This window comes from Phyllostomus discolor, chromosome 4, assembly GCF_004126475.2.
Source record: "Phyllostomus discolor isolate MPI-MPIP mPhyDis1 chromosome 4, mPhyDis1.pri.v3, whole genome shotgun sequence".
NCBI lineage: Eukaryota > Metazoa > Chordata > Mammalia > Chiroptera > Phyllostomidae > Phyllostomus > Phyllostomus discolor.
The window spans coordinates 16,603,654-16,623,036 of NC_040906.2; the positions used below are offsets into that span (position 1 = coordinate 16,603,654).

At 49.1% G+C, this 19,383-nt stretch overlaps 1 protein-coding gene across 2 annotated transcripts in view; it reads right to left on the reverse strand.

The window, feature by feature from the left end:
• SMARCAL1 (SWI/SNF related, matrix associated, actin dependent regulator of chromatin, subfamily a like 1) overlaps positions 1-19,383 on the reverse strand; it is a 50,929-nt gene that overhangs the window by 8,684 nt on the left and 22,862 nt on the right. For both annotated transcript variants that reach the window (XM_028510505.2, XM_028510506.2), the window contains exons 10-13: positions 19,107-19,172; positions 11,205-11,345; positions 6,697-6,915; positions 1,247-1,317 (exon numbers count right to left, since the gene is read on the reverse strand). In XM_028510505.2, the coding sequence (XP_028366306.1) occupies positions 1,247-1,317; positions 6,697-6,915; positions 11,205-11,345; positions 19,107-19,172 (497 nt within the window). The remainder of the gene's footprint in view (positions 1-1,246; positions 1,318-6,696; positions 6,916-11,204; positions 11,346-19,106; positions 19,173-19,383) is intronic.

Below are 19,383 nucleotides of genomic sequence, written 5' to 3' on the forward strand. Positions count from 1 at the left end.
AGGTGCCAAGATGACTAGATTCACAATTTAGAAGGAAAAAGCTTGGCTCTAGGCCCAGCCCTCTCAACAAGCACTGAAGTCTGGGGGTCATAAGCTGAACGAGCGAGGCAGAGGACCCACACCCTTGCCATCTATTACTCAGCTGCAGATGAGAAACAGGGCAGTGGGGGCGATTCAGGTCTGTTTCTGAGAGAGAAGTTTCCAGGCCATGAAAATGCATCTCGGGTTCATCAGCCTCATCACAGAGTCACAGAGGAAAAGGGCTGTGCCTGCAGGGTGAAGCAGAGCTGGAGAGCTGGCCAGCATGCAGCGGCCTTTGGGGAGACTCTGAGATTTGAACAATGCGGCGAACTCTCGCCACCAGAAGGATGCGGAGGGAGAGGCTGGTGGGGCCGGAGGGCTCGCGGCTGCGGAGAGGGTGGGGTAGGCTGTGCGTCTGACGTGCCCACAGATCTCGGTCCCCACAGCCTATCTGCCGCTGCTCAGCCCACGCCAGTCCATCCTCATTGGAATGTAGGCACTTGGACCACCATCCCGCCAGAGCCTCACGGGAACATTGAACAATAAAAAGTGAGGCAAACTGCACACCATTGGAACTGCCTCAGGTTTCTACCACGGTGATGTCTGAACATGAGTGGGTTTTCTTTCTTTAAAAAAGGCAGACAACTGAGTTTTTAAAAAAGTCAGTGAATAAATTAAAGAAGAGAAATGATTACTTCAGATTTAGTGTCGAAGGTGGAAGGAGAACTCAGTGTGACTGTGACAATGGTCACATGCCCTCTGAACAAACTCTGAGACTCTCCTCTTCACGTAGGTGAACAACGGCTGAGACTGCACGTCTTTGGAGAAGAGCACAGAGTCACGAGGCAGCTTCTCGACCTGTCACAGAGCCCCCTTACTTTCCTCCAGGCGAGTGAGCACAGTTCTGCTAGTGGGAGGACACCTTCCCTTCAGTGTTGGCTTCCCCCTGCCCCTCCCGTACGTGGCAGCAGCTGCAGCTCACTTGGGCCGAGGCAGGACCTTGCAGGGCCCCCAAGCCCGTCCTGGCAGCGCTCCAGACGCAAGCCTCCTCCTGCCCTGTGTGTGGCCGACGAGGCCAGGGGCCCTAAACCTCACACTGCAGGTGGCTGTAACCAGCATCTCGGATCCCGTCTCACAGGGCAGGGCAAGCCTTCCGGCAGACTGAGATAAGAGGTGCTCCTTCTGAAAGGGGAGCGGGAGAAGCGGACACCTGGCCACCACTTACATGACACACGGGACTTTGGCTTCGGCTGTCCTGTTGAAGTAGAGGATGAGCGCTGCCCTCTGCTGTCCCTTCTGTGGAAAGAGAAGTCGAGGGTTTAACGTCTCCCACTCGGAGGACTCTGAGCTAAGCTGACGGAATTACCGCCACCACGAGCTTGACGAATCCTAAAGCCTGAACACCAATCGCCGGAGCCAAGTGACCCTGACTTACCTTACCACTGGCTTTGGCCAAACCATAGGTACAACCTGAGCTGTGCTGACATGCTGACATGCAGCCTCGCTAAGCATACCCGTGCACTACAGCCTGCGGACAACGTACACACGACATGTCATGGCCGTGTCTCTTGCCTCCCCCTTTTCTTCTGCCAGGCTGTGTCCACACCCAGCCGACAAAGCTCACCTCCATCCAAGCCTTGCTGAATCAATCCCAATAGACCGCCACTCATTTATTCTAATACCATTTCAAAACTGTTGCTTGTGTGCTTTTGGCCTGTCTCCGACATAAGGTAAGTGACTTCCAAAGAGAAGAAACCATGTTTTCCCTATAGTTTGCATCTAAATAAATGCTAATAAAGAATGCGAACAGAGGAGACACTCATCATAACAGAAGGGAACACTGGGTTTCACTCGGGGCTCCCGGAGACGAAGAGAGGCTGACCACCACCGGCAGGGCCGCCGTCTCCTTCCACCTGCGAAGGCGCTGCCTGCTCGGAAGAGCGGCCTGCTGGGAACAGTGCCCCTCCTCTAGGGCCTGACGGGAAAGGAGAGGGATACCCGGGAACCACAGGCAGCTTCGGGGGCACCACAGGGTAGTGGGCAGCGGAGGCCAGTTTTGTGGCAGCAGCCCAGGTCCCAGTCTCCTGGGACCTGCTGTCGAAGACACCACTCCACGGCACTGCATCTGAACTTGTTCCTCGGGGCGACCTTCCGCAGGCCCCCTTTGCCTCTGATGAGGCTCCGTCCACACTCAACCTTTCGCCTGTGGCCAGTGGGCTCAAAAACTTCGTGAGTCCATTCGTATGCCCTCAGGGGCTCCCTCGCAACAGGCTAGGCCCCCTGACCCAATGTGGTCCCCAGCAGGGGGACAGAGCCAGCCTCCTTGCGATGACCTCACCTGCTCTCTGTCTTCAGACGGCACCCTGGCTGTGCTCAGTCTACAGTTGTACCCCTGCGTCCTTCGGGGACTGTCATTACCCTGTCAGGGCCACCCACACTTGCTAACATGAAAGGGAGAGGGAGAAACAAACAGAAGGAGAGATGGAGAAAGGCGCTTCCAGAGCCTTTCCCTAAGGTCTGTCGTGCGGAGCCAAGGCAGGCGTGCGGAAACACACACTGTCACTGTGCAGGCCGGGGGGTGGCGCACTGGCTGGCCTCGGGGACCGGCTGTCAGCATGTCCCAAAGCCTTCAGAGCAGGCCCGACCCCAGGGCCCAGCGACTTGCTCCTTTGAATGTATCCTCGCGATGTGTCAGCATCAATGTGCACACGCGCAGGTAAGCTACTTCTTCAGTGCAGTGTTACTCAGGCTAGGGAACGGTTGAATTAACTTAAAAACCCAACTAAAACCATCTGAGAAAACACCACACTGTGTTTAAACATATTTTAAAAGAACATTTAACAACACGGAAAAGCTTTCATGATACAGTTTTATGACTTTTGTTCTTCACTTGATATATGTTTATATGATTCAATTCTGCTTTAAAAAATATATGCTTATAAGTTATATATATAATTTACATTATATGTTATATGTTATACATTTATATATTCATATATATAAATATATTTTTTAAAGCAAATATATGTACATTTTATTAAAAAATCTAAATAATAAATGCTGAAATTAGGTGATATAAAAGATGAGCGAATCTTTTTACCGTAGTGGTAAAACCTATTTAATAAATGTTAATTATAAGTACTTTTCTTTATTTTTCAGGTTTTATACAATAGACACCTACTGAACTTTTAATGTGGGAGAAATTGATAGTTTCACCTTTTAAAAAAAACTCCCCCAGACTGTGCAGGCAGACTACTAGTGCGTTAATGATCTCATTTCTTTTGCCAGCCACGGGTAAGGAAATTCTAAATCACCTGCACTTTCTGTTCCTGTCCCCCAGACTTTTGTTCAATTGGACCCACTGGGGTTCCCGATGTCTTTTTCTGCGCTGGACACGGGAACGGGCTGCCGAGCGGCAGAAGGGCGAGCCGGTCTTGTCGCCAGGAATCTGCACGGACTCGCTCCACTTCTCTGCTCCTGCTCTCGCTGATCAAAAAGCAGCTTTAGACAAAAGATGATTAGAGCCAGCTTTTCTCAGCCTGTGAAGAGGTATCTATTATTTCAGCTGAAAATGAGAAAAGGCTTTAATAGTTATATATATTTTATAAATTGGCTGCTTCCCCTTGGCTTCTGTGACTTAAAGCTTTTAAAAACTGTCTTCCTCTGGATGGGAAGGTGTGAGGGAACCGAGACAAAAGTCACTTCTTGACAGGTCCGCAGTGCTTTGCTGGAGCCGTCATGCTGCACAAAACTGTGGGGACACCTGGGCCGGGAGAGTAACTATACAATGGGGTGTTGGGAGGCAACTTTCTATAGATCCATAGAGCCTCCTTATTTGGCTAAAAACCATAAAACCACGATTCCCCATTTCGACTCTTCTGGCTCAGGATTGCACAGCCGGTCCAGGTCTGGGAGGAGTGTCAGCAGCCACCTCACTGCGCTCCTGGCTGACACTGGCCGCCCTTCCCGAGCTGTCGGGGCAGAGCTCCACACTGGATGCACTTCACAGACGTGCAAACAGTAGCGTTAGAGTGAGGAAGGTTCAGATGGTCCACACCACAAAGCTCAACACTTGTTTTCTACTTGGATTTTCCATTACAAAAACGAATTTACATTATAGACCACAAAGGAGAACCATATTTTCAAGGATTTAGCTTATTATCAGAAAGACTTCAGTATCTGGCTTCAGCAAGATGCTGAAGGTAGTCTGTATCAACTCAATTTCTCTCTTTTGGGGACAAACTCTTCATTTTCCTAGGACCCCACAGAAGTAGACAGCAACTCTCAAGCACAGGGCGGGGAGGAGCTCTAGGCTCCTTCTCTGCAGGAGTTTTGAAGAATTATACTGCAATTGAGACTTCATTATCATAATCTGCAAAACACAGTAAGAGTCTGGGACTCTGAAGGAGCAGAGATGGTAATCACCCCACAGGTGGGATTCTGAGCAGTTGGTGTTCTCCTGATATATTTCTCCAGCAACAAGCCCACTGGAAGCCTGCATTCCAAAAGGAAGGAGGCCACGGCTTCCTTGTTTAGGTAAGAAGACATCAAAATATCCCAAATAGTTTAAGGGATTTGCACAGCTACCAGAGTTATAAAACACCAAACATCCCTGATTTCCACAGCTCAGTCCAGTCAATTTCACAATGCTGCGTGTAAACTCAGAAAACCAAACTCCTAGGTTACATCTGAAATCACTGAGAGAGCCCCTTACCTAACTTCAGGAACTGTGCGCTGGCAGGAAGTTTAAAACAATGCGTTCAAACCTTGCTCTAAGTACAGAATTCCCACACATCTCTTTCGTTTTCTTTTTGGCCACACAGCACAACTTACAGTAGCCTCTTGGCCAGTTAATGGGACTTTTCATCCTCATTTCAAATGCCCACTAACTGCTTTTTCAGATGTCTGCTGTGGCTGTTCTCAAGCTGGTTCAGGAGGTGGGCCAGGTGCAGACTGACTTCCATCACACACACAAGGAACTAAAGCACAGCATTTAATATGTATTCAGGTCCTCACATCTAAAATGATCACACATCTCAATTTTTCCATTAATATTATAGTTGCCATACTTATTCACTGGCTTTCTTATCTGGCAGAGCTCACGAATGGACAAAAGTTAGTACACCTTAAAGCATAGGTGGCAAACACAAGGCCCATGGGCTGAATCCGGCCCTCCACCTTGTTTTATCCGGCCCGGCACCTTGTTTCTACCCAGTAGCAGCACCTAACTCTTGCTTAACTGTTAAGGAGTAGTTACATTTATACAGTCCTAAAATTACATTCGGCCCTTTGAAGGCAACCGGGAGGCTAATGTGGCCCCCAGTGAAAATGAGTTTGATACCCAGGCCTTAAAGGTTTAAGAAAGTTATAAGAAAAAAGTTAAAATTGAGAAAAAAAATTCCATTCATTAAATTTTATCTCTAGAAATTAGAAAAAAAATGCCAAGACTGATTTCAGCAATGGAACACTGGTTCCACTCGTGGTTCCACTGAAGTCCAATTTCAGAACCACTGGTCCGCACATCCACACCAGCACTGTGAACTTGGCTTGAAAACTCCAAGGCGGAGGGATTATGCCTGTCATCCCCCCCAGGCTATCCAGATTTGTATCTGTAATGCAGCATAAACGGAATATAGCTTGACAACTGACCCATGCACCCTCTCCCCTACCCTCTGTTTCTCAGAAGTCACCAGTTAGTCTGCTCGATCACATGGTAAAGTAACATTTTTAAAAAATCACACATTCTGTCTCTTGCCATTCTTATTTATTTGCTAAGCTTCCAGAAGGCTGAGACCTCATCTAGATCTAAGTTTCTTTATACAGGGTAATATTAAGCCCAGATAATGCTTTATGATAATGTCAAAAATGTCAATGATTATTATTTTCTTGGCAGTGAAAATTACAAGGCTTTGTCCCAAGAGGACAGAAATGGAGCTGGTGTAGGTGGTCTTTGTAGTACTTACTATAGTAAGACACTAATGACAGATATAAATGAAGTTGTTTTGAAAAGATAAAACCACCAAAGTGGAAAGAGGCCTAAAAATACAGCGGTGACAGGCTTGGATACAGCCTCAGCTCTGCCATGAGAGCTTATGCAGATCACAGTCTCTATGAGCCTCAGTTTCCTTGCCTGTTGCCTGTAAAATGGGAACCCTGCCAACTACTTGTCAACCATAAGTGACTGCAATAAGGAGGCAAAGGATTAAGAAGGGCTGAAAACTCGACTTTGTTAAATAACCGTCGATTTGTTACCCTGACTAAAGCAAATGACTTGGGATGGTTACAGGGTGCATATGTATATCAAATACAGCCAGAACTAATCTCTAAGAACCATTCCTATGCTGAGGCATTCTCAAAATACACTATGCATAAATTCTAGCTTTCTCGGAGGGATTCAGAAGATACATCATCAGGCCGCAGTTGCCCTGCAGTTGATTTTATGGCCACCCACCAACAGTGATCCACACAAGCATAAAACCACAAATGAAGAGATTTTTGAAGTGGATTAGGTAGGCTGAGGAGTGAAACGGGCTCACTGTCCTTGCCCGGGGAGGTGGGAAGCAATGACTGGAAGGCAAGTTCAGAGAACTCTGGGTAATGTCCACAGAACCCCTTCTGGGAAGAAACACCCGTGAACACAACTTCCAACCCCCCCATCTCCAGCCCCAGACTCACAGATTGGTCCTTGGTGGTCATTTCCTTGGCCGCGGCACTCAGGGACGCTCTGGCCTTGGCGCTGATGCGGCCTGGGGCCACCACCACCATCTTGCGCTGCTTGGCTGGGAGCTGGGAAAGGACGTCCGCTTTGAGGCGCCGCAGCATGACCGCTTCCTCCAGCAGCAGCTTCAGCTCCCCCAGGCTGGAGGAGCCCGAGTAGTCCCACCCCCAGGCGTGCTGCGGAGGGAGAACGAGACACAGCCCGTTTAGATGCCCCCCGCGCCAAGTGAACCGGGCTGTCACCTCCAGGTGGGTTTCTCTTCTCGCTGCTTTCTCTCCCCCGGCTTTGTTCCGTATGAGAAACGGGAAGGAAAAGGGCAAAGCCAGTCAGGACGAGGCAGACAAAAACCGTGTATCAGGGTGTTCTACACTCTGGCATTAACTTGCTTTCTAGCGGCAAGTACAGGATGCCAACGGTTTGGTGTCCACTACACTCAAAAGCCAACAAGACACTCGGCTTGTCGGACTACTCCTGCAAACTAAATACAGAAATGATATTCCCTAGGGCTTATCCTAAAGCGTCCACCATACAACATCCCAGTTAATGTCAGTAATGCATTTATTTGACGAGATTTATAGGAATTTAAAGACCTGTTGTTCCTCAGTATGGTCACACCGACACACCCAAGAGCAACGAAGTAAACACAGCTGCAGTGTGGGCGGTGGGGGGGCTGGGGGAGGAGCCCGGAACACAAGTTCTTGCCAGCCTGGCTGACACCCGCGGCGGGTCTCAAAGGGCCGGGCAGCCCTTCACAAACCTGGCGCCTCATTTGGTAGCCCCGGGGAGGCAGTGAGCAAGAGTGCCCACTTCCTGCTTCACAGTTAAAGGTGTTTCCAGTTCAAATAAAAATCCTACCTTTCACCAACCATCTTCCTGCAAACAGGACTGACTTCTACAGTCGTATAAAAAATCAGGGACCCAGGGTGTCTGCTTCCTTATATTTTTAGCCACTCATCTCCTCTCCAGCCTCACCCTCGCCTGGGCCATATACTACTGAGCCTCGTTCATTTTCCAGGGCCAGCGGACCTCGTATAATTGTGGAGACACGGTAGGTGTCCTATAAACCTTTGCTAAACTGAAAATAAAAAGAGGAAGTCAAAGGTAGAGAGATAAAATAATCAAAAACCACATCTTTAAAAAAAAATCTCTGAAATCAACAGGAAGTTCTCATCAAATGCCTTTAAGCGATGGGGTCAAAAATGAGCTCGGCACGACGCACTCTCTCCGGTGGCCTCTACTCATGCAAGAAGCTGGTCGCACACACAAGAGCAGCCATGGCCTCCTGGCTTCTTTAAATAACAATCACGCCGGGAACAAAATGGTATCATAATTAATTTGGATATTGTGCTCCTAAGTTCTAATATTATCAGCTCTTAACCTTGCAGGTTAAAACCCAATACCAAAGATTTTAAATTGGACTTTGGAGTAATCACAACCCACACACTTTTACTGAAAACCTACCACGCACCAGGCACTGGGCGAGGTGGAGGAAAGAACGCAAAGACGAGGAAGGCACCGTCTCTGACCGTGTTACTGGTGGTGGGGGGGACACCAGGAAGGCGGGAGAGGGTGAATCTGAGGACAGCACAAGAAGCTGGGGAGATGGCGGAGGGAGACCAGGAGTGCAGGAAGGGACAGTTTGGGAGTGAAGGCAATGAATTCCATCTTCAGCCCCTTCCGTCGCTGGCTGGCCATCACCCCATAGGTCCCAAGAGTCCAGGCAGAGTAGGTCCTTTTCAGAAAGTGGATTATTTGCAAATAGAACAAAGGTACAAATCAGACATGAAGGGTTTTCAGGGACCATGTACACATTACACAGTCTGGACTGACGCACGGGGAAAGTGGCTCACCAGTTTTGTTAAAGAAGTGTATTTAATGACTGAGAAATTTCCTGTCTCAATAACAAGCTAAAAATGGTTTGCAATTAACTATGCAAAACACTACAATTTACATTATAAATACTTTGTTTGAATGTAAGTGGATATTTTTGAAGTACTTGACAAGTTTCATTTTCTTTTTTAAAAAAGTATTTGAAAATAAGGCAGACAGTCTTATTTCCATCATGATCCTGCAGAGCAAAGCTCTCCGGTCACAAATGGCATGGGCAGTGAGTCAGCTGCAGTCACTTCTCCAAAGTCACTGTCTTCGATGCAAACAGTGGCTCAGCATATCTGTGACGTGACCACAAAGCAGAAATCCTTAGGGCCTGAATTGATGAGGTTTTAATGCAGCTAGTCCTCTGCAGCAGGGACGCTGCCCACAAGAAAAAGGACAGATTCAGAGTTTACAAAGTCACAGCAGAACCACCGGGGAAAAGGAGACGCAATCTGCACTAGAAGAGAGAGGCGTCAAAGTTTGGTGTTCGAACGCAGGGCCAGGTGGAACCTCAGGGGAACAGCGTTTAGGCGTTTGAGAAGCCTGACCTCACTACGGATGAGGGATGAATTCAGCACCTTGGCTGTAGAAAAGTAGCAATCACAAAGAGAAGTTAGTGAATCCTCCCTCTGTTTTCAGATTATGGACACCCTGGAGACTGGATTAGAGAGAACGACTGGGGAAGAAGATGGAAGCCAACCCCACCCATACCCCACTGTCAGCAATGGCCTTGACTGGGACTTGTGCTTCCATCCAGCAAGGCAAACGAGATCCCGGCAGACCGGCAAACAGAAGGGCTGTATCCCACTGGAGGATCTGAGACAGTGAAGGCACCAAAACTGACCAGGAGGAGAGGGCCCTAGACTATGTGTCTCAGCTGATTAAGGGGGAAAAATGAACACCCACACAAACACAGGGCTGATTCACTGGGTCGTTCTTTCTTAGGTTATGTTTGGGGACGGACACTGGAAACAGGCTACACAGGCTTTGGCCAACCCTTCTACGGCTGCCTGACACTAGCAGGTTTCCCAGCTCAGGCCATGAAACATGCTGGGTGCACCGAGAATTACAGAAGAGAGGCATTTGTGGGTGATAAGTCTCAGAGAAAGACCTCACAAGTGCTTGGGGCTACCCCAAGCCTCACCGGCTATGGCCCGTAGTAGAGAACTGCAGCAGGGAAGGAACCATGCCCAGACCCCAGCACGTGCAGCAGGCCCATTCTCTGTGTTTCTCTGCTCACCCAAGTCTCAAACTGCAGAGCTGAGTAGGGGACTAGCCAAGGCTTATGCCATGACTGGAGACTCCCAGCACAGGGAATCTCTGCAAAATTCACCTGTGCAAAGACGGAGATCACGCACGACAAGCAGATCCAGTGATGAAAGAGAAAAACAGCCAACCTTCCCTCCCCTAAACCTCCTCCACACCTTCCCTCTGGCTCACCAGAGAGGATGTTTGTAGTAGCTAGAATTTTTATGCCCCATATTCAAAAGTGAGGAACTGAGGGACCAAGAGGAAAACCGAGCGACCAATTTATCTTCTGACAGTCGTCCTCTGTCTGGCAAGGCCATCCTTTTGAAGCGGGCAGCCTCGGAAGAGACACAAAGGAACTGTGAGGAGAACAGTGTCCTCCGCTCAGCAGGCTTCATCGGATTGCTGAACACTAATGGAGTCACTGGAGGAATTCACGATTTGTGAACAATGTGATGTAAACATGTTTTAAAATGCTGATTTTCTCTGCTTATCCAAGGAATCATTTTGGTGTGTATTACCTTCCAGCATATTTGAGAGATGAGGAGAGAAGGAGGAAGGGGAAAGAAAGGAAGAAACAGGGGGAGGGAGGAAAAGTTTTGCATCCTATTTTTTTGCACTCTTGTATCTCTCCACGTCACTAAGTACACATTTTTTTTCCACTTAAAAAAAAGGTGGGGTTTTAGAAGTTGAGATTTTCATTGCCGTGGCCTAACTGTGTTTACAAAGCTCCCCTGCCATTTCCGGAGAACAGAAGCTGCATAGACTGCAGCTCCTGAGGGACCTGCTGCCCTGGCGCTGTGCTCGTGGGAAGGGCGTGGAGGGCAGAGGCTCCGCTCACTACGAGGGGTCAGGGTCGCTGGAGAGCGCCCGCCGAGGCAGCTTGAGATCACGCTCCCCACTCCACCTGCTCAGAGGCTTCCGCTGCCTCTGTTTTCACTTTTCCAGAGGATTTTTGCACATTCCTCCCATGCCGAGGGACCTTCACCCACCTCATCGATACTCTTCCCTCTGCCTAGGGCCTTGGCCTCACCTCCGGCTCGCCCAGTGCCACTCTCCCCGGCAGGGGCTGCTGGTTCTGCGAGTCCCAGGCACCTACATTAGCCACTGGTCCCTTTACTGGGAAGCACTAACCTAGGATCCCAGTAAGCATTAAAACTAGGAGGGGTTGTTCTCATCTTCCCCGAGGACACTCCCAGGTCAGAGCAGAGGTAAAATCAGCTCAGCTCCCTGGTCAGTGTTCCTCTGATCACACCACTGTCCAGGAGACAGGGACAGAAAGGTGGGTGTCAAAATCAGGGTGACAGGTGGGTGGGCCGGTGAGGAGAGCAATGACAAATACCTTCTTGGCGTCACAGTAGCGAAGTCCAAAGGCGTGGAACTGAGGGAAGAACGTGGGCTTGACGGCGATGATCTGCGTGTAAAGCTCTGCGGGCCGCGACATGGCTGGCGTGCCCGACAGCAGGATCACACGTTTGGCAACCTAGGAAGCAAACAGCCAGAGGTGCTAAGGACAGAGAGTTGCACACAGGGATCACCCCAAACGCCCCAATGAGAGGAGCCCTAGGGATGGCAAAATCCCCTGGAAACCAGCACGAAGAGCTTGCACTTCCTGGGCACTCTCATTGCTGGCAGCTCTCGCATTTAGTCATCCCAGAACCGGGGTGGATCTAGACCCCAGAGACATGAACAACCAGCCACACTCTGGAGCAGTGGTCCCCATGCCCTGGGCTGTGGGTCGGTGCTGACAATGGTCTGTTAGGAGCCGGGCGGCACAGCAGGAGGTGAGTGAGGCTTTGCCTGCACTATTGCCTGAGCTCTGCCACCTATCTACCCCCCCACCGCCTCCTGGGGAAAAACTGTCTTCCATGAAACAGGTCCCTGGTGCCAAAAAGATTGCGGGCCGCGGTACTATGACCAAAAAAAAAAAAAAAAAGAACACGTGTGTTCTGAGAACCTCACGGCGTGACCCATGTGAGCAGCTGCATGTCACTGCCTAGGCAGCCCCCGCGGCACCCTGGCACGTCTCTACGTCGGCACTTAGCACACGACGCTGAACTCTCTTTTCTGCCCCCTCAATAGACGGCAGGCTTCCTGACATCAAGGATTTGGCTATGCTCAACTTCATTTTCTGTAGCACAGTGCCTGGCACAAAGTAAGTAACTAATAATGTTCACCATATGCTGAAAAACATTCATGAGGAAGCTAATTAGTGTCCTGGGGACCACGGATAGACTCCAAGAATCCAGCACTGGAAGAGGAAGAGGAAGCGGAAGAGGGGGTGGCAGCAACAGGCCTGAACTTCCACCATGGATTCTGGCATCCAAGTTGAACTTCGGAGCAGATGACATCCAGGACCAGCCCTAGCTCACTCCCAGGACAAACCGTATAAGCTGTGGTTTGATTGTCTTTAGAGGGGCGGGGGGGGCGGGGGGGGGGAAAGGCCATCACTAACTCAGCTGCACAAGCCCAGAGAGCCCTGAGTGAAGCTCACTCTGAGCTAATAAGGGCTTTAAAGGTGGGGCCTGGACCCGCTTACCCTACACAGGCCGGGTCTGCAGCAGCACAGCGCTGGGCAGAGCGGAAATACAAGTTGGTTGATGCCAGTGACAAACTTCAGGTTTCTCACGACCACGACACCAACCTGACCTAAGGGGATCGGACCCAAGTATCCCACCTCTGTATTAGAGCACGTAATCGTCCAAGATTACTGGAGGTGAGATTCATTTCGGCTCTGGGAAGGGACCCCACTGCGGAGCTCGGTTGTCGAGAAATAGCTTGTTAACCACTGAAACCTTGAGTTAATGACAGTGGTATAAAGTAGTATAAGGCAACCACATGCGGTAAATCACCTAGGGGAGGAAATTAGGTTTCTAATGGATACACTTGCCTCATAAAAATAAATAAATAAAGGTGCAACAGAGGGAAGAGAAATGACTGCTTATAAATACACAGTATATACAATTCTCAAGATGCACTTCTGCCCTCTCCGCAGCCGCCAGTACCGACTTCCATTATGACAGCAGAGCTATGAATTTCTCCAGCTATAATTTCCCCAGTTCAATTACCCAGGCCCTCTAATTTCCTGCACGGTTTAATGCAGGCTCATTAAAATAACAATGAGCTTCTTGAATGACGCCTGTAGCATCAGCTTGCCTTGGCTCAACACCATTTTAATGAAACAGGGAAAATGAAAAGTCTTATCAATAAGAGAAAATCAGCCCCTCACCCCAAACCTATTCCCCAGGTTGCTGCTATTGTTGCCTGGGGATGCAGCCGGGGCAGCGGCTCTGAGATCAGGGGATGGAAATTCACTCCAGGGTCCTCGCTCAGACACTCACGGAACAGACTTCATGCCGACTGGGCTCTCCCATACACCGTACACCACCCAGGCTCGGAGTGACAGAACCGTTGATAATGGATGTTTGTGGGTGCCAGGAAGCAGACACCGCGCTGTGGGAAAAGGCCAGCTTGGAAAGGGAACCAGAATGGAGTCTCGCACGTTACAAAACGACTTAGCCTGCTCCTGGCCCAACACATTTGTGTTGTCATCACTGTCACCCATAAAGGCTTTATCGTGCCAGCGGCACGGCCTTTGTATGTCACCCTGCACCTCTGAGAACTTCCACTCTAGGAAAGTATCAATGCATAAATCTACATAAATCAACACTACATGGAATACTTTGCAGTTAATTCCTCGGTAAGGCAAGAAAGCAGCACCCAAGAAATCCACGATGGAACAATGTAAAAAATAATCTCTACTTGGTCTGAGAGAAATTACGTGATTCACATGAGCAGACACTGTTGGGGGCAGACGACCTTCAAGGCCAGGGCTAGGGGGTGGGGCAGCCCTGCAGGCTGAGAGCAGGACACGCTGGAACGTGTCATTTGCCAAGGAGAATCCAATGAAGTAATTCCAAGTAGAGAGCCTGCACACAGATTTTAAAACACGAGCCAAGAGAACATTCTCCTGTAGGGAAAGAGCTGAAGTTGTTTTTAAGTCCATACAAAAAGCAGTCTGGGAATTCTCCATCACTTTCCGTAGATACCTCTTTTTTCCCCCAACTGAACTGATAACCTGCTTTACTGAATTTTTCTGATTGGCCGTAACATATTTCACCAAGACCCCAGGTTAGGAAAAGAGTCGTGTTCCCCACAGCTTAGTCCCATTCTTAGGGCCAACATCCTTCCCGGTGGTGTTCCCAGTAAAGGCTATGCTACAGGCAAAGCCCCCTGTGACTTAGAAATAGAACATGAGAAGACAGGGGGTGCCACGGAGGCCAAGCCCATCCCACCTGAGTGCCCCGACACTCGTTAGTCCTGAGGTGGCAGGGACACTGAGCTGTGTTTTCATTGGTTCAGAAGTCATCACAGCATCTTTGGAAAGAAGGAGAGTGGCAAGCATAGTTTAGGTGCAAGGGACCCAAGCACACACTTATCCTTATAAGTGCAGGCCCGTGGTCACTCTCCAAGGAGTAACAAAGGAGTCAGCATCTGTAGTTAAACTGAAAGCCTGGGCACAAGAGGGAAGACTTGATGTTTAGGAGAAATCCAAGGGCGATGGGCTGGGCAGAAGATGAGCTCCTGTTCTTCACCGCTCCTGACAATGTCAGCGCCCAGGACGGGCAAGACCTCACCTAGACAAACGCTGTCATTATGACCACTGTTGACCAGAGGTCGCCCCGGGAGCAGCAGCGCGCCACCCACCACTCACTGACACCTGGTAAGGGGACTTTCTGAGTCTCTGATTAGGCCAGCACATTTCACATAAAAATGGTTCCTTGTGGGTTCGAGCCTTTTTCCAAAAAGAGACAAAGTCCCAGTCACAAGTCTAGACGGCACTGTCCTCCCCAACCGATCTGCACAATGATAACCCTCGTGCTCTCATGCTGGGTGAGTGTCGCTGCTTTGATGTGAATGAAATCCTGATGCCGCATACAAGGCAACTAGTTCTGGAGTAAAAACGGACAGAATGAAGACTGCAACTACAGGTGTATTGCTTTAAAAACATGGAAATGTTATGAGCATGCATGAAATGGTACACAGGGTTGGGCCAAGATAGGGTTCCAGCTGTTCGTATGAAAAACACCACAAAATTGGAGAAACAGTTACACGAGAGTGAACTCTGTTGCATGTACTACAACTGTAAACCTGCTTGTGCCCGCCCTGCCGTTCCAGCTGAGCAAAGTTACGCCATTCTGAACTTCAAGGCACGTGAAACACGTGTGTACTGTATTAGTATAGCACACATAAAGTGGGGGGTTGTCTTGGGAAAAAATAGCCTATTTTAACTTACTATTAGCCCCATAATTCCACTTTAAGGCTGATTCTGTGATGAAATTGAGAAAAGTTACCAGAATGACTGGAGTGCAGGGACTCCTCCTATAGTCTGGTCACCCTGGGGCAGAGCCCACGCCTTCCGGACGCAGAGAAACTGGGTTCTCCTCTCCCCACCTGCTAATCATATGGAAAGATGGTCACTGCTGCACCGTATACACCAACCAAAGCCCGGTTACAAATCCATCAAAGGGAACAGACAAACATAGCGTGACCGATTTATTCCGGAGGATTCTATTTGTGAGGATGAGGTCAAGTCACCTGGCATGAGGTGGGATGATTCCCAAGATACACTGTTATGAGAAGAAGAGCAAGTGCAAGGCTGTGGCTGTAGACCACTCTGAGAAGGGAGAGAGGAGACACCGTGTGCTCACGTGGACCCAGGCTACATTTCAGAGGCAGCCCTGAAAGTGTGGTAAGCACGGCTGCCTCTGGGGAAAGCAATCAAGGCACTGGGGATCCCGAGGTGGGAGAAGGAGTTATTCGCACTTTATACCTTTTTGTACTATTTGCTTATATCATCTGTTTCAACTGCTTTAATGAAAAAAGAAAAAGAAAAAGTGCATACATGTTAGTTAGACCAGTATTCTCATCTCCTCTAGTCAATCAACAGATAAACATAGTAAAAAGGACTCTACTCACAGAAAAAAAAGACAAACATGTATTAGGAAAGAATGGTGGGATTCTGGGGGCCATTTTCCCTCTAAAGGAATGATTGGATATTGTTAATAATGTTATAATCCTGTTGCAACAAAAAGCACTGTAAGCAAAACACACTAAAGAAAACCCCCACACACCTCACTGCTCCCAAGGGAACACCGCGCCCCCTGCAGTGCTGGGCGCAACGGAGAGTGCGGCCCGTGACCAGGGCTGAACAGGAGAGGCGTGGGTGGGTGTGCCTGGCCAGCCTGAAATTCTCAGACGTCTGCCAGAAGGTAAAAGTACGGCCCAGCAATTGTGAGTAGAGAAATTTGTCTTATGAGAGCAAAGTAAGAACATTACGAACATACAGATGATGTTGATTTGCAGAAAGCCTTATAATAGCAAAATAATGTCCAACTTGGGTTACATTACAAAATGTGTCCATGTAACAGACACGCAACAACCATTAAAAGTGATGATCATGCCCTGGACTGACACACTAGAAAAATAACCAACTGTTAACAGTGGTTTTCACTGCTGGAGGGATTAAAGAAGACTAAAAATGTTCTTTATAGTTTTCTGTCTTGCCTAACACATTTATCTATGAAAATAGAGCCTTGCTTAGTCCAGGCAAACAGGGCTATGGAGAAAAGAGAGTTGCCACACTTCCCAGGGAACAATGACACCAGCCTCTTACAATCTAGGCAACATGTCCCCTACACTTCACTTATGAAACCCACATTTTCTGGGCGTGACCTTGCCCAGCTATCTCACAGACTGTATTATATAAATTAATTATCTCTTCATGCACATTTGCTGAAAAGTCTTGACATATTAAAAATTTTGATATATACTGATAAATATATATCTTGATAAACATTAAAAATCTTGAAATATGAGAATATAGTAGTTCTAAGAGATGCAGGGGCTAGAGGAACAATCAAGTGGTGTTAAATTACATCCTCATATGGCTTTTCTTTTTTCTATTTATAAAACTTTTAGGTATACAACTTTATTGTTTGACCTCTGTGCACACGACAAAGTGACAATCCCCAGAAGTCTAGTTGCTACCCATCTCCCTTCAACTGACTCCCACTGCCCCTTTCTACAGGGATTTTTGAAGGCGTATTTCACTTCTTAACTCTCCTCGTCCCAGAAATACTTAGATTCATCTCCTTTGTGCATCTAGATCAGCAGCTCTCAGGAGAGATGAGAACAAGGGATCTGCCCCTCAGGGGATGTTCGGCAGCACCTGGGTGGGGGCAGTTTTGGTTGTCACCGTGTAGGAGTACAGCTGGCACTGGCAGCCAAGGCCAGGGAAGCTGCCAGACAGCTCTGCACAGCAAGGGGTTGTCCAGCCCAGGAAGTCGCCAGTGCAGAGGCTGAGAAACTCCCATCTGGACGGAAGGACGGCAGAGAGACCACAGGTTCCGCTGACAGGAGGACACAAGACACCTCACCCCCATGCCCACTCGACCCTGACCACAGTCCGTCCGCCTCACGTGATGTCAGCGTCGTGGGAGGGAGTGGTGTGGTGGGAAGGCACCGTCACACACGGCAGGCTGTACTCCTGACTCCTGCTTTATTGGTGACTCACCCGAGTTCTACAGCAGACGCAGGGTAGTATAGCGACGGTCAAGGAGATTTGTTTAAACATGTTGTCCTGAAATACGCCCACGACTCTTAAGATGTAAATGCCGCCTTCATCAGCCTGGCTCAGCGGCACACATCTCGGAGCCCGGCGTGGGGTCCTGCGGGCCCGGCCGGCAAGGGCCGCATTAACGAGACGGTTGCTGAGCAGCTTTCCTATTATACCTTTAATGATACAATCTATCCATTGTGCAGTTTCTTTTGTCTAAACATCAGGGGTACGGATTTAATTTTAGTTATAGCTGTAATATTGGAACCACAGTACCAAGGTCTATTAACATTTTTCAAGAGAGTACATATTAAAGCCTCCCAAAAGAAGGGTCAGCACTCTGGGAAAAACATTTCATTTAAAAGTGTCCATAAATGGCTCTCTGTTTACGGGCCATGTGAGCAGAGGACCAAGGTTTTTAAGTAAAGGACTTTTAAGTTAGGAGCACATGACATAACCCTCCTTTGGAAGATGCATCACATTACTTGTTATTATCATGCAACTTGTTATTCCTAAAACAAAACTCGAAATGAGTAGGCACTTGTGTATGTCTTGTAGGGAGGTAGAAAAATTAAGTTAATTTTCAAATGCTAATGAGTTGCACCAACATCTAACACAGTGGTTTTCCCCAGCTGAGGCAGAACTTAAAGCTTCTTCTAGACAATAAAAGCTGCAGCTTTAAAAAGCTGGTGCAACACACAGACATGAGATAATACGTAAATGAATAAAAACAGCACGAGGCAAACACGTACTTTTGTTTGCTCAGTGTCCCCAAAGATTCCCCCAGCATCACCTCCGAGATCCTTGCCTGGTTATGGAAGAAAAAGCTACTTTTCCAATTTCACTACCCACCCCACCCCCACTATTAGGAAAAGGTCACTACAAACAGAAGGAAATATGGGCAGGGGGGCAGTTCCCTCTGTTGGGAAACGAGACATGGGTCTGGAAGTGCACACAGACAAGACAGGAGCTTATGCTGCCGGGCAGAATAGAGTCCCTTCACACACAGATTAGCAGAAGGTATGCTGCAGCGCACCTCCTGCCCCCTCACACACACCCCCACTCTGTAGCCAGAGCTCGGCCAGCCAAAGCGCTCGCTGGGGGCACAGGCTCAGATCACCCCAGGACCAGGTGGATGGCTGCCGCTCCTGTTAGCAGCACAGCTCAGGGTGGCTCCAGGAGAGGGCATCTCAGCATCACTTGTCTCTCTCGGTTCCAGAGCACCATGACGACCGTGCCCTGCAGCCACCTAGAGGACAGGCAGTTTCTGGGGGGCCTTCAGGACACACTACTGGAGGCGCTCCCTCGGCCTTGTCCAGGAGGAGCCCCAGATGACCTGGAATGCAGTCCTGGCCTGGCCTGGGGACTGTCCACAGGCTTCACCTTGGAGAAGAAGGGACAACTGCACTGACCCTGCGCTCCCAGGCAGGATGGCAGGAGGAAAACAGAATCCGGCACCACGGCCCTCGGCAGAGATGCCCTAAGCTGACACTGAGTTGCATCCATGGCCCATGGTCTTCGACTTGCAGCCCCTGCTTTCCCAGACCACCGACCAGCAGAGCTAACCATAGCGGATCTCAACGCCACGTGGGTTCAGGTGCCAAGTCCACTCTCGGCAGGACTCACCTTGAGGAGGGGCATAGCTGCGCGACAGCGGGCAGTCTTAATGTTTTTGAGGAAGTGAGATTCGTCCTGCAAAGAAACAGTCACACAGGTGAACGAGGTCAAATCCCCAGTGCATGGAACAGAGCCCTCGGTAAGCTCGACCCTGGCATGGCATCCTGTCAAGGATCCTCCCTTAGCACCTTCTCATCCAAGGGGACAGCTGTGGGCCTGGGTAAGGGCCCAGACTCTGGTGGGTTTCTCCACCACCTTCCGGGCAAGCCACTCCCTCCTTTAGCAC